General features: G+C 38.4%; 2 protein-coding genes across 5 annotated transcripts in view; both read left to right on the top strand.

Annotated features, from left to right (window-relative positions):
* Positions 1–15,022, top strand: part of LOC118675148 (ceruloplasmin) — a 101,985-nt gene that overhangs the window by 46,495 nt on the left and 40,468 nt on the right. For all 4 annotated transcript variants that reach the window (XR_004973817.1, XM_036347360.1, XM_036347361.1 and 1 more), the window contains exons 10-11: positions 7,887–8,037; positions 9,671–9,883. Coding sequence is in view for 3 of the 4 variants with exons in the window: in XM_036347360.1 (XP_036203253.1) it covers positions 7,887–8,037; positions 9,671–9,883 (364 nt within the window). In the remaining variant the exon portion in view is untranslated. The remainder of the gene's footprint in view (positions 1–7,886; positions 8,038–9,670; positions 9,884–15,022) is intronic.
* On the top strand, positions 9,907–11,009 carry LOC118675151 (M-phase-specific PLK1-interacting protein-like). Its single transcript, XM_036347366.1, has one exon. It carries the CDS (start codon positions 10,426–10,428, stop codon positions 10,966–10,968), a length of 543 nt encoding a protein of 180 aa, XP_036203259.1. The 5' UTR covers positions 9,907–10,425; the 3' UTR covers positions 10,969–11,009.

The following is a 15,022-nucleotide window of genomic DNA, read 5'->3' as shown; positions in this document are numbered from 1 at the left end:
ACTGGCCACATCCCCTTCAGGGAGGGGGTCCAGCCTGGATGAGTGGCTGATGGCTGTTTGCAGTCTGGCCAAGCCCCCCAGTGGGGACCCTCACCCCATTAGGGTGTGGCTGATGGCTGTTTGCAGGTTGGCCACAGCCCCTTCAGGGTGGGGGTCTTCCCTGGGGTGCCTGGACAGCTTGGGTGAGGAACTGATGGCTGTTTGCAGGCTGGACACACCCCTTCAGGGTAGGGGTCCTCCCTGGGGTGCCTGGTCAGCCTGGGTGAGGGGCTGATGGCTGTTTTCAGGCTGGCCATAGCCACTGCAGTGTGGGGGTCAACACTGGGGTGCCTGGCCAGCCTAAGTGAGGGGCTGAGGACCATTTTCAGGCTGGCCACACCCCCTTCAGGATGGGGGGGCGGGATCCTGCTAGGTGCCTGGACAGTCTGGGTGAGGGGCTGATGGCTGTTTGCAGGCTGGCCACGGCCCCCAGCCACCCAAGCTCCCAGAGGAGGCTTGCTGGAAGCAGGTATCTGGGATTTATATAGCTTTTATAATTGAAACTTTGTTGCCTTGAGCGGAGGCCATAGCTGACCAGGGCAGGCGGGAACCAAGCCTCCTGCTTGCTGCAGCTCCGTGGTTGCTGGCCGCATCTTGGTTGGGTTAATTTGCATATAGTCACTCTGATTGGCTGGTGAGATTTACTTGGAGTGTAGTGGGGGTGTGGTCAATTTGCATGTTTCTCTTTTATTATATTAGACTAGAGGCCTGGTGCACAAAAATTTGTGCACTCGGGTGGAGGGGCAGTCCCTCAGCCCGACCTGTGTCCTCTCGCAGTATGGGACCCCTTAGGGGATGACCACCTGCTGGCTTAGGCCCGCTCCCAGTGGGATTGGGCCTAAGATGGCAATCAGACATCCCTCTGGCAGCCTGGGAGCCCTCGGGGGATGCCCACTTGCCAGCGGGGAACAGGCTTAAGCTGTAGTCGGACATCCTTAGTGCTGCTGCGGAGGCAGGAGAGGCTGCCACCACCACCGCTGTACTGGCAGCTGGCAGCCTGGCTTGTGGCTGAGCAGAGTTCCTCCCATGTGAGAGCTCCCTGACCACCAGAGGGCAGCTCCTGCATTGAGCATCTGCCCCCTGGTGGTCAGTGTGTGTCATAGTGACCAGTCATTCCCAGTCTTTCTGCTGTTAGGTTCAGTTTGCATATTACCCTTTTACTATATAGGCTAGAGGCCTGGTGCACGGGTGGGGGCCGGCTGGTTTGCCCTGAAGGGTGTCCCGGATCAGGGTGGGGCATCCTGCTTCGTGCCTGGCCAGCCTGGATTAGGGGATGATGGCTGTTTGCAGCTGGTCACACCCACTTCAGGGTGGGGGCCCACACTTGGGTGCCTGGCCAGTCTGGGTGAGGGGCTGAGGGCCGTTTTCAGGCTGGCGGGTGACTGAAGATCCCAACCTCTCCTTTTTTTCTTTTTTTTTTAAATTCTGGGATTTATTTACCTTCTATGGCTGTCACTGGAGCTGAGAGCCGGCTTTAGCTCTGAGGCTCAGCTCCTACTCTGAGACCTTGGCTGCTGAAAGCAGTTATCTGGGTTTGTTTGGGTTCTATAATTGTAACACTGTTGCGGTCCTGCTCACTCAGCTCTGACTGCTGAAAGCAGGTTTCTGGGGTTTGTTTAGCTTCTATAATTGCAACATAGTTGCTTAGAGTGCAAGCTCAGAGGCTGGCAGCGGCAGGCAGGGAACCTTGGCTTCCTCCATCACTGGAGCAAGCAAGCCTCCTGTTCGCTTCAGCTGCCTGGCTGCTGGCCGCCATCTTGGTTGGCAGTTAATTTGCATATCTTGCTGATTAGCCAATGGGAAGGGTAGCAAAGTTACGGTTAATTACCATGTTTCTCTGTTATTAGATAGGATACATTGTTGAATTTGATTTGCTAATATTTTGGGGCGCATTTTACATCTATATTCCTTAGAGATATATTGGTCTGTACTTTTCTTGTAATGTCTTTGTCTCATTTTGGTATTAGAACAATTCTGGCCTTTTAGAATGAGAAAACAAGCATTTCCTCTGTTTCTATCCTCTGAAGAAGATTGTATAGAATGTGCATAATTTCTTCCTTAAATTATTTAGAATGTGCATAATTTCTTCCTTAAATTGTATAGCATGTGCATAATTTCTGCCTTAAATGTTTGATAGAATTCACCAATGAACCCAGCTGTGCCTGATGCTTTCTGTTTTGAACAGTTCTTTAGGAGATATGAGTCTATTCAGATTGTCTGTTTGTTCTTGTGTGATTTTGGCTAACTGTGTCTTTTACAGAATTTATCCATTTTATCTAAGTTCCCAATTTTATAGGCATATAATTTTTATAGTATTCCTTTATTATCCTTTTAATGTTCATAGGATCAGTAGTGATGTCCCAGGTTTCATTTCTAATATTAGTAATTTGTGTTCTCTCTCTTTTTCACTTAGTCTGCTTTGAGGCTTATTGATTTTAACAATATTTTCAAAGAATCACCTTTTAGTTTCATTGATTTTTTTGCATTGAGTCCCTGTTTTCAATGTCATTGAATACTTCTCTAATTCTTATTCTTTTATTTTTTTAAATAAACAAATATGTGTGTGTATGTGTATCCATATCCTTGCTTTTTTTTTCACTTTACAATATAATCCATAATTCCCTCCCATCTGTAATATATGGAGATATTCCTCATTCATTTTTTACAGTAGCTATTGCTCCATAGTGTAGAAATGCTACAGTTTATATAGCCAGTCTACGATTAGATAAGGGGTTGGGTTGTTTCCAGTCTATCCTTCTACAAATACAATACAATGGGTAGCCTTATTCATACATCTCTTTGTATTTTTGCCAGCATACCTTTGGGATAAATTCCTAAAAGTGATATTGCTTGGACAAAAGATAAGTACATATAAAATTTTACTAGATTTTGCTAAATTTCGTGCCATAAGAATTGTGCTATATTGTATCCTTACCAGATATATTGTGAGATGATCTGTTTTTCCAAAAATTTGGAAATTTTTACTAATCTAATAAGACATAAACAGTATCTCTATAATTTTAATGTTTGTTGTTGTTATTGTTACTAGTATTTGAGCATCTTTTCAAATGTTAAGAACTATTTTCACTTCTTTTATTTGACTGTTTATATCTATAGCTCATCTTTTTACATGTTTATTTTTCTTCACTGATTTGGAAACTATTAATACATTAGGCGTAGAAACCCTTTGTCTGAGATATTAATTGTAAATATTGTTTTCTTAGTTATTTTTCTTTTGTTTATGAATGTTATTTGCCATGTAAAATTTTTATTTCTATCATCTTTTCCTTTCTCATTTATAGATTTTGTCATAGTTAAGAAAGTTTTTCCATTTCCCAGGTTTTAAAGGAATTCACCCATACTGCCTTCAAGTGCTTGTATAGTTTTATTTTTCACATTTAAATCTCTGTTCCATTTAGAATTTATCCAGGTGTATGGTTGAGAAATGGATCAAATATATCTTTTTCTATATGACTATCCAGACATCTCAACACCATTTATTAACTTTTCCTCATTGATTTGAAAGCTGCCTTTATCAGATACCAAAAATTTCATAATACACAGCCCTAACCGGTTTGGCTCAATGGCTAGAGCATCAGCCTGCAGACTCAAGGGTCCCAGGTTTGATTCTGGTCAAGGGCATGTACCTTGGTTGTGGGCACATCCCCAGTGGGGAGTGTGCAGGAGGCAGCTGATCGATGTTTCTCTCTCATCGATGTTTCTAACTCTCTATCCCTCTCCCTTCCTCTCTGTAAAAAATCAATAAAATATATTTTTTAAAAATTTTTCATACACAATTCAGCCTTTTTCTTGATTTTCTATTCTAATTCATTCATCTCTATATATCCATGCACCAATATCATACTATTTTAATTATAGCATCTATATAATATATATAATGACTAGTAGCCATACTTCATTGCACTTCTTTTTCACCACTTTAACAGCTATTTTTGCTAACTTATTCTTTCTAATAAACCTTATAAAACCTTAGCTGGCTCCAGGGGGAAAAAAGCCTAACAGTGTTTGGTTGGGATTGTCTAAATATACAAATTAAATTATGAAAAACAGACATCATTTCTTTTTATTATTGATCTTAGAGAGAGAGAGAAAGGGAGAGGGAGGGAGGAAGAGAGAGAGAGAAAGAGAGAGAGAAACATCAATGTGAAAGAGAAACATTGATCCATTGCCTCCTGCATTCGCCCTGACCAAGGATGGAACCCACAACCTGGTTATGTGCCCTGACAGGGAATGAAACTCACACCCTTCAGTGTATGAGATGATGGGTGCTCCAACCAACTGAACCGCACTGGCCAGGGCAGAACAGACATCATTATAAATTTGAGTCACCCTACAGAAGAACATGTTTTTCCATTTATTCAAGTCTACTTTTGTGTTTTTCAGGAGTATTTTATAGTTTCTTTTATATAGGATTTAGATAATTTTTGTTAAGTTTATATCTGTATTTTTTATTTGGCAATTATAAATTTTAAAACATGTAACTGAAAGAAAAATGGTTTTCTACCTCTGGATCCCATTCTTTGATCTTGTGCTTACCTTGGGAAGGAATAAAAGGAGACTAATATTTATTGAACTCTTTCCAGGCACTTTCACACATATCACTTCATTTAGCCTTCCCAACCCAAGAGGCTAAATATTGTTATCCCCACTTTTTCGAGAGGAGGAACTGGTGAGTTGAGATTTAAAATGTGAGTTTTATCCTCTGCATGTTTCATCATCTTCATTTTGCAAATGAAGGAGTCACTACACAGGAAGATCTACAGGAGGCAGTAAAAGTTTTCATCCTGGCTCTTTCACTTACCAGCCATATGGCTTCAGATTGGGTACAATATTTGAATAATGTAAAACAGTGCCTTGTTTAGTGTCTGATATTAATGAAGATAACTATTATTTTACCACTAAGTATGATATTGGCTATTAGTTGGTATTTTAAATTTTTATTTCTGGCTTACTGAAAACGTTTTTCTATTTAAAATCACTTGAGCGTTAGCCTGCGGACCAAAGGGTCCCAGGTTTGATTCCCGGTCAAGGGCATGTACCTTGGTTGCAGGCTCCTCCTAGCCCAGACCCTGGACTGGGGCATGCAGGAGGCAACCAATCTATGTGTTTCTCTCACATTGATATTTCTATCTGTCTTTCCCTCTCTCTTTTACTCTCTCTCTAAAAATCAATGGAAAAAATATCCTCAGGTGAGGATTAAAAAAAAAAAAAAGTAAAAAAAACATCACTTGAGCTGCTCAGAAAACGTCCTGTGTTAGGCACAGAATTCATTGCTAAATAAGACAGACAGGTCAGTTTCCTGTTCTAATTGGGTTTATATTGTAATGTGTGGTGTAGCAGAGAAGTGGGCAGGATGGGTGTGAAGTGGGTGGGAAAGAGAGAAAATAAGCAAACACACAAAAAATGGAAATAGATAACTTCAGAAAGTGACAAGAGTTTTAAAAAACAAAATAGGGTAATATCATAGAAAATAGAATTTCTTTCTAGTTTAGATAAAATGGAGGTAATATTCGGGGTAAGATTTAAATTTCATGGAGCAGCCTTGCAAAGATCTGGGGGGAAAACAAAGCGCTAGTGGCAGGATGTCAAATTTTATAAGAATTTATTTTTAGATTTTCTTGAAATTATTTTTTAAATTAATAAAATAAAAAAGATATATTAAACATATTTTTTTTTCTCCTTTACCTTATAAGTGTAACAACTACATTAAGGATTTCCTAATGTTGAACTATCCTTGCACTTCTGCAAAAAGACATTGCTTAATTTTGGTGTGTTTTTTCCCCCAATATATCTGTGTTGAATTTGATAGTGTTTATTTATTTATTTATTTATTTATTTTTAATCATTATTGTTGTAAGTATTATAGATGTCCCCTTTTATCCCCACTGACCTCTTCTAGCCCACACCCACCCCCCACTCCAGGCCTTCACTACACTATTGTCTGTGTCCATGGGTTATGCATATATGATAGTGTTTTATTTAGAATTTCTCATCTAGGCTATAAGTGATACCAGTTTAAATTTTGTGTGCATTTTCAAGCATTATATCATGGTTATCTTCATTAAATAAATTGGGAAGATTCTTATGTTTTTAATATTGTGGAAGAGTTTAAATAGATAGGAACCCATCTGCTACTTAGAAATTTTTGACTTTGTGACTTTTAAGAAGTAGTTAGTTATGTTATTTATGTTTTAATCACTGTTTTTATTTCACCCATGGGTATTGGTATATTCTGGTACCTCCTTCTAAGTCACCTGATCACATTTATTGTACACAGTGGTCTTTATTTATCTTTCATACATGTGATTATATTCTGTTCTCATTTCCCATGTGGAATATTTGGAATCTCAATTTTTTTTGTTAGACTCGCCAGAGGTTTGTGTATTTTATTGGTCTTTACAAAGACTACATTTTCAGGTATAGCTATTTTAATGTTCTAATTTATTAATTTCTATGTTGTCTTATTAAATTTTCTTTTTATAATTTTATGTTTCTAAAATATATAGATATTTATTTTTATTTGGCTTTGTTAAAATAAAAAGTACTTCAGACTCTCAGTTTATATGTTTAGTTATATTCCATACATTATAACTCATGGTGTTCTCATGGATGTTATTTACGACATATGTAATAATTCACTTTTGTTTCCTCTTTGATCTAAGAGTTATTTGGATTAAATATGATCTTTCTAAGTTTTTTAGGTTTTTGTCCTTTTATTAGTAATTTTTAATTATGTTTCATTAAAATCAGAAAATGTGACCTGTAAACTTCCACTTAATTTTTCTCTGCAGATTAGAATATAAAGTCATTGTAGTGGTCCCCTGTTGGAAACCTTACACATCTGAAAATCTTTTTGTTGTTCTTTGCCTGATAGAGAATTTTCGTAACATAATCTTTTCCCCAACAAAAACACAAATACTACTCCAACTTCCTCTGACATTTATTGTAGTAGGGAAGTCCAATGATTTCCACTATTATTTATTATCATTATGTCTCTCCTTTTATAACTTGTCTTTAAAATCATTGCTATGTGTATATTTTTCATCTTTTCTTCTGATTTATGTGAGTTTTTTTAAGATCATCTCCACTATTGATTTTCTGTAGGATCTAGCCTCAGATATCTGCTTTAGTTGAATTTTTAAAATTTGATAACTATGTTTTTGATCTGAAAACAATCTCAGGAGAAAGACATGCAATCATCTCTGAATTTTCTCTCTTGCGAGGCAGTAACTTGTACTTAGAGGCTCATATGCTTTGATTACTTAGATTGACTGCCTTCTTCTGAACTACTGAATCATTTCATAGACCAGATAGCATTTCTGCTTCCTTATTTTTCACCAGGGATGGGGGAACAGGAGTAAGAGTGCTTGTTCAGATGCCTTGAGGTTATGAAAATTCCTGTTCCAATTTATCTGGCAGGCTATTTTTCTTAAGATGATGCTTCCCTCTAACTGCTTCCTCCTACTCTGCCTTACAGGATTCTTCATTTTCATGAATGCAGATGGCACTTTCCCTGATTTCTAGCACAGGCATATGTCCCCTTACCCCATTTGAACAATTGTTTTTGGTGGGTTCAATGAGTATCTGCAGAGCTGGCAGGAAGATAAGGAGAAGAGAGTCAGAACTTTTAGGTACAACAAAAGGCTTAGGTTATTATGTTGAACCAAAATTCCACTACACAGATAGTGGTCAACTGGATGATTCTGTGAGTGCATTTACAAAGAGGAATGGAAACTTCTGTTCTTCAAAAATAATGTTGTGTACATGGGAGTCTTTCTGCTTTACTTCTTCTGCCTTCACCTTATTGTTCTTGTTTTTATTTACAGAAAGATGTAGACAAGGAGTTCTATTTGTTCCCTATAGTGTTTGATGAGAATGAGAGTTTGCTCTTGGACGATAATATAAAAATGTTTACAACTGCATCTGATCAGGTGGATAAAGACGACGCAGAGTTTCAGGAATCTAATAAGATGCACTGTAAGTACTGCCTCATCCACCAATGCTTCAAGTTATTTCAGTGTTGCACATGGAATGCTTTTAATTATACCAAAATTCCAATAGCTTTGCCTATTGTTCAATTTTCAATAAACAAATATAGTGAGGGTAATATCACTGATTATTTAATGTATTGTTCAGTTACTCCTCATCTCACTTAATTCAGGATGAAACATACAAAATATGTCGATTAGATGCATGTTGCTTAGTATGTGATCAGCATCATGCAGGGTTTCTTAGAAATGCAAATTCTTAGACCCCAACCCTGACCTACTGAATCATAAATTCTGGGTGTGGGGACAGCAATCTATGCTTAACACACCCTCCAGGTGATTCTGATCTATGTTCAAGTTTTGACAACTGCTGATTAGATGCTTTTCTCATCTGTGGCTTAAGAATGACAGGCTCATTGTATTATTTAATATGAAGAAAGATATGGTCTCTGCTCTTAATAAACTTCAATAATTCTCACCCTTGACTACACATTAGAATCAACTGGGAGCTTTTAAAAACTATTAAAGCTATTTTTTAAATGCTCAGGACAACCTCCAGAGCATTGGTTCTCAACCTATGGGTCACGACCCCTTTGGGGGTCAAACAACCCTTTCACAGGGGTCGCCTAAGAACATCGGGAAACACATATATAATTACATATTGTTTTTGTGATTAATCACTATGCTTTAATTATGTTCAATTTATAACAATGAAAATACATCCTGCATATCAGATATTTACATTATGATTTATAACAGTAGCAAAATTACAGTTATGAAGTAGCAACGAAAATAATTTTATGGTTGGGGGTCACCACAACATGAGGAACTGTATTAAAGGATCGTGGCATTAGGAAGGTTGAGAACCACTGCTCCAGAGGTTTTTATTTAATTGAAATCTGGCATCAGATTTATTTTTAGCTCCCAGTGTAATTCTAAAATGCAGTTAGGGTTCAGAAATAGTGAGCTAATTGTTTTTTTTTTTAAAAAAAAAAAAAAAAAAAAAAAAAAAACCACCACACCACTAATAAACAACATGTGAAAATGATTGTAGCAAGAAGAAAAAAATGTAAAGTTGTTTTATAGATTTTTTTAAAAATTGGATTGATACTAGTTACATTACTCACAATCTTTAAAATAATACTTTTGATTTAGCATTTTTGCATTCTGGAGGAGCCAAAGATATGATCTATCAAAAACAGCAGTGAGAGAAAACTTCCTGCAAATACTCTGCCCTATTAATTCAAGAGAAATCATAGAATTTTCCATCTAGAACAACAAACCCATTCCCAGTCTACAGTGCCCAGGAAGAGGTGGTATTTCTCATATACTTAGGTGTTCACAATATGACCCTTGAGAGAACTGAAAAGTGGCTAGCTTGGAAGAACAGTAAGATTCCTAGGGCACAGAACTCTGAGAACACTGCATTTAGCTCTGCTCCTTTCTGCTCTCGAGGGAACATCAAGAAATTGCAAAGCCACTGCTGACACAGAAAGGAGTAGAGAGGTCAGAATGGGTCTTTTAAAAATTAAATAAAGTTGGCTCTGGAAAGTCTAGGAGGTTGTCATGTAGTAGGACATGAGGTAAACCACTTTCAAAATGTTGTTTTTCACCTTTTACAGCCATGAATGGATTTATGTATGGGAATCAGCCTGGTCTCAATATGAGCAAAGGAGATTTGGTCACGTGGTATTTATTCAGTGCTGGAAATGAGGCTGATGTACATGGGATTTACTTCTCAGGAAACACGTATCTGTCAAGAGAAGAAAGGAGGGACACAGCAAACCTCTTCCCTCAAACAAGTCTCACACTCACCATGCAGCCTGATACTGAAGGTGTATTTCTTTAAAGTCAAGACAAGTCTCTATTGGATCAATTCCTGAGGTTTTGATTTATAATTCTGTGGTGGGTGATAAACTCATCCCTTCCCCAAGCTTCCCAAGTACCATTCCTTCCCTTGGAAGAGCAAGAACTAGGCAACTCCCTGCTATATGCCAAACAGGCCCACTTCCTGTTTGTGGGTGGGACGGAAGTGAGTGACAAAAGAATAGACGGGGATGTCTCCCATTTCCACAAAGCAGAATCCTTAACACATTCTACTTTTTTACTATGGTTCTTTTAAAGATAGCTGGTGTAACCAAACTCAGGTTTAGCTTCTTAATGCAACAAAAGCCAAACTTGTGAGAAAGGTGCTGGTGAAAAAGAAAGCACTATATTTATTTAAATATTGGCTCCTTGAGAAGATGGGGACTTTTTTTTAAATTTCTTTATTGATTAAGTTATTACATATGTGTCCATTACCGAAAATTGATAGGATTAAAATCAACTGGTATAGGACAGTTCCGGGGACGCGGGAGTGAGGCCTTCCTCTGCCGACATGCACCAACAGAACTTCCGAACCCCGACTCCTCCTTACCCTGGCCTGGGGGTAGGAGATTGGAGCAGCAGGAGCAGCTACCGGGGTACCCGGGGCGGAGGCGGGCTGCGGCCTCCCTCCCCTCGGGACGGGTACGGGAGACTGCATCACACATTGTCGCTGTCGTTCGGGCCCCAGTGTAGGCCCTATGGGAACAGCCACTCTCGGCGACATGGTGGCAGCTTCCCCGGGGGCTGGTTCGGGTCTCTGTCCCCTGGCGGCTACCCTGGCTCCTACTCCAGGTCCCCCGCGGGGTCCCAGCAGCAATTCGGCTACTCCCCAGGGCAGCAGGCCCACCCCCAGGGTTCCCCAAGGACATCTACACCTTTTGGATCAGGGTGTGGTAGAGAAAAAAGAATGTCTAATGAGTTGGAAAGTTATTTCAAACCTTCAATGCTTGAAGACCCTTGGGCTGGCCTAGAACCAGTGTCTGTAGTGGATATAAGCCAACAATACAGCAATACTCAAACATTCACAGGCAAAAAAGGAAGATACTTTTGTTAACATTTCTGAAATTCAACTGGAAGCTTCATGTGTCAGGAACATCTTGGACAAAACTCACTGTGTACCTAAGTTGAACCCTGACATGGTGACTTTGACTGAATAATTAGTTGAGTCTTCTTGGTATTTTTCATCATGTCATATATTGTTGGTATTAGAAAAGAAATATGGTAGGATAATTTGCAATATTTCTCTGAAAGTGCCTACCACATTTTAGAAGATTTACAGTTTCCAACTATTTAACATTCTTGGTTAAAAAAAAAAAATATGTGTCCATTACCCCCTATCCCGCCGACTCATGCCCTCACCCCCCTGTTGTCTGTGTCCATTGGTTAGGCCTATATGCTTGCATGTAAGTCCTTTGGTTGATCTCTCCCCCTTACACCCACCCTCCCCTACCTTCCTTCTGAGGTTTGATCTGATCGGTGCTTCTCTGTCCCTGGATCTGTTTTTGTTCATCAGTTTATGTTGTTCATTACATTCCACAAATGAGTGAGATCATGTGATATTTATCTTACTCTGACTGGCTTATTTCACTTAGCATAATGCTCTCCAGTTCCATCCATGCTGTTGCAAATGGTAAGAATTCCTTCTTTTTTAACGCAGCATAGTATTTCATTGTGTAGATGTACCACAGTTTTTTAATCCACTCATCTATTGATGGGCACTTAGGCTGTTTCCAAATCTTAGCTATGGTGAGTTGTGCCACTATGAACATAGGGGTGCATATATCCTTCCTAACTGGTGTTTCTAGTTTCTTGGGATATATTCCTAGAAGTGGGATCAAGGGGTCAAATGGGATTTCTATTTTTAGTTTTTTGAGGAAACTCCATACTGTTCTCCACAGTGGCTGCACCCGTCTGCATTCCCACCAGCAGTGCATGAGGGTTCCTTTTTCTCCACATGCTTGCTAGCACTAGTCCTTTATTGATTTGTTGATAATAGCCATTCTGACAGGTGTGAGATGGTATTGCATTGTCGTTTTAATTTGCATCTCTCAGATGATTAGTGACTTTGAGCATGTTTTCATATGTCTTTTGGCCTTTCTTCTGTCTTCTTTCAAAAAGTGCCTATTTAGGTCTGTTGCCCATTTTTTGATTGGGTTGTTTATCTTCCTTTTGTTAAGTTGTATGAGTTCCCTGTAAATGTTGGAGATTAAACCCTTATTGGTGATAACATTTGCAAATATGTTCTCCCATGCAGTGGGGTTTCTTGTTGTTTTGTTGATGGTTTCTTTTGCTGTACAAAAGCTTTTTATTTTGATGTAGTCCCATTTGTTTATTTTCTCTTTAGTTTCCATTGCCCTAGGAGCAGTATCAGTGAAGAAATTCCTTCAGCATATGTCTGAGATTTTGCTGCCTGTGGATTCCTCTAGTATTTTTATGGTTTCCCATCTTATGTTTAAGTCCTTTATCCATTTTGAGTTTATTTTTGTGTATGGTGTAAGTTGGTGGTCTAGTTTCATTTATTTTTGCATGTATCTGTCCAATTTTCCTACACCATTTATTGAAGAGGCTGTCTTGACTCCATTGTATGTTCATGCCTCCTTTGTCGAATATTAATTGAGCATAGTGGTTTCGGTCGATTTCTGGGTTCTCTATTCTATTTCATTGATCTATATGTTCTTGTGCCAGTACCAGGCAGTTTTGAGAACAGTGGCTTTGTAATACAGCTTGATATCTGGTGTTGAGATCCCACCTACTTTGTTCTTCTTTCTCAAGGAGATGGGGACTTTTGTCCCAAAGCCTATCTTAACAACTCTGGTCAATCTAACAAATTCTATAGGACTGAAAGAGGGAGGAGAAAACTGTGAACATGTATGATGCGTAGGATGTAAAGGGCGTCTTCCCATAGGCTTTGATATGGATCTTTATGGTGACCATTCTTGAGTTGGCTATCTGGTCTTTTTGTCTGCTGAGTTCCTATGATTGAGTGGTTGGCATCAGCTGGGTGTTGAGACCAGGCTGCTTCCTAAGTTTGCATAGGAATGGAAAATCCTGAACTATAAAGTATATTTTAAAACTTTTAACATGTAAGCACTAGTTTCAAGAGAAAAATCAGGTCACAGTAGTAAATTGGGTTTAACACTTACTCAGATTAATATGGGTTGCTTTATATAGATTTTTTAATGTTTTTCTTGTTCATTCTTATTTTTTAATTAAATCTTTATTGTTGAAAGGATTACAAATGTCCCTTTTTTCCCCCTTGAACCATTCTAGCCTTCCCTGACACCCTACCCCAGGACTTCACCACCTTATTATCTGTGTCCATAGGTTATGCATATATGCAAGTTCTTAGGTTGCCCTCCTCCTACCTACCACCCTCTCCCACCTTCCCTCTGAGATTCCACAGTCTGTTCTATACTTCCATGTCTCTAGACCTATTTTTTTTCATCAGTTTATTGTTTTCATTAGATTCCACACATGAGATCATATGATACTTATCTTTCTCTGACTTGCTTTTTTCACTTAGCATAATACTCTCCAGGTCCATCCATGCTGTCTTAAAGGGTAAGAGATCCTTCTTTTTTACTGTTGCATAGTATTCCATTGTGTAAATGTACCACAGCTTTTTTATCCACTCATCTACTGATGGGCACTTGGGCTGTTCTTGTGCCAGTACCAGATGTTAGCTATTGTAAATTGTGCTGCTATGAACATTGGGGTAAATACATTCTTTCTGATAGGTGTTTCAGGTCTCTTAGGATATATTCTTAGAATTGGGATCACTGGGTCAAATGGCATTCCATATTTAATTTTTTGAGAGAACTGCATACTGTTTTCCCACCAGCAATGTACTAGTGTTCCCTTTTCTCCACATCCTCATCAGCACTTGTCACTTGTTGATTGGTTGATGGTAATTTTCTGTCAGGTATGAGCTGACTGATACCTCATTGTCATTATATTTTGCATCTCTCTGATGGTCAGTGGCTTTGAGCATTTTTCATTGTCTCTTGGCCATCTGTATGTCTGCTTTGGAGAAGTGTCTATTTAGGTTCTTTTCTTATTTTTTAATTGGATTTTTTGTCTTTCTTTTGTTAACTTGTATGAGTTCCTTTTATATTTTGAATATCAGCTTTATGTTTGCCAAATATGTCCTCCTATAGAATGGGTTCCCTTTTCATTTTGTTGATGGTTTCATTTTATTTTGATGTACTTCCATTAGTTTATTTTCTCCTTGGTTTCCTTTGCCATAGGAAATGTATCTATAAACATGTTACTAAAAGAGATGTCTGAGATTTTGCTGCCTTTGGTTTTTTCTAGGGTTTTTATGGTTCCATGGCTTACACTTAAGTCTTTTATCCATTTTGAGTTTATTCTTGTGTATGATGTAAGTTAGTGGTCTAATTTCTTTTTTTTTGCATGTGTCTGTCCAATTTTCCCAATACCATTTATTGAAGACTTTCTTGACTCCATTGTATATTCTTGCCTTCTTTGTCAAATATAAATTGAGTGTAATGGCTTGGGTCAATTTCTGGGGTCTTTGTTCTGTATCATTGTTCTATATCCCTGTTCATGTGCCAGTACCAGGCTGTTTTGAGTACAGTGGCTTTGTAGTAAAACTTAATATCTGGTATTGTGATCTATCCAAATTTGTTCTTCTTTCTCAAGATTGCTGAGGCTCTTTGGGATCTTCTTTTTTTCCATATAAATTTTTGGAGTATTCTAGATCTGTGAAATATGCTGTTGGTATTTTAATAGGGATTGCATTGAATCTGTAGATTGTTTTGGGTAGGATGGACATTTTAATGATGTTAATTCTACCTATTCATGAACATGGTATATTCTTCCACTTGATTATATCTCTATCTCTTTTTTCAATGCCCAGTAGTTGAGTACAAGTCTTTTACCTCCCTGGTTAAGTTTATTCCTAAATATCTTAATGTTTTTGTTGCAATGATAAAGGGCATTGTTTATTTAGTTTCTGAGAATTCATTATTGGTGTATAAAAATGCCATTGATTTCTGGGTGTTAATTTTGTAACTTGCTACATTGCCAAATTCATTTATTAGATCTAGTAGCTTTTGGGTGGAGTCTTTAGGGTCTTCTATGTACAA

The sequence above is a fragment of the Myotis myotis genome, unplaced genomic scaffold, assembly GCF_014108235.1.
Source record: "Myotis myotis isolate mMyoMyo1 unplaced genomic scaffold, mMyoMyo1.p scaffold_m19_p_2, whole genome shotgun sequence".
Classification (NCBI taxonomy): domain Eukaryota; kingdom Metazoa; phylum Chordata; class Mammalia; order Chiroptera; family Vespertilionidae; genus Myotis; species Myotis myotis.
This window is presented reverse-complemented; position numbering and strand designations above follow the sequence as displayed.

Excerpts from the sequence above, each read along its gene's own strand:
- LOC118675151 (XM_036347366.1), top strand. The coding sequence starts at position 10,426 with ATGCACCAACAGAACTTCCGAACCCCGACTCCTCCTTACCCTGGCCTG.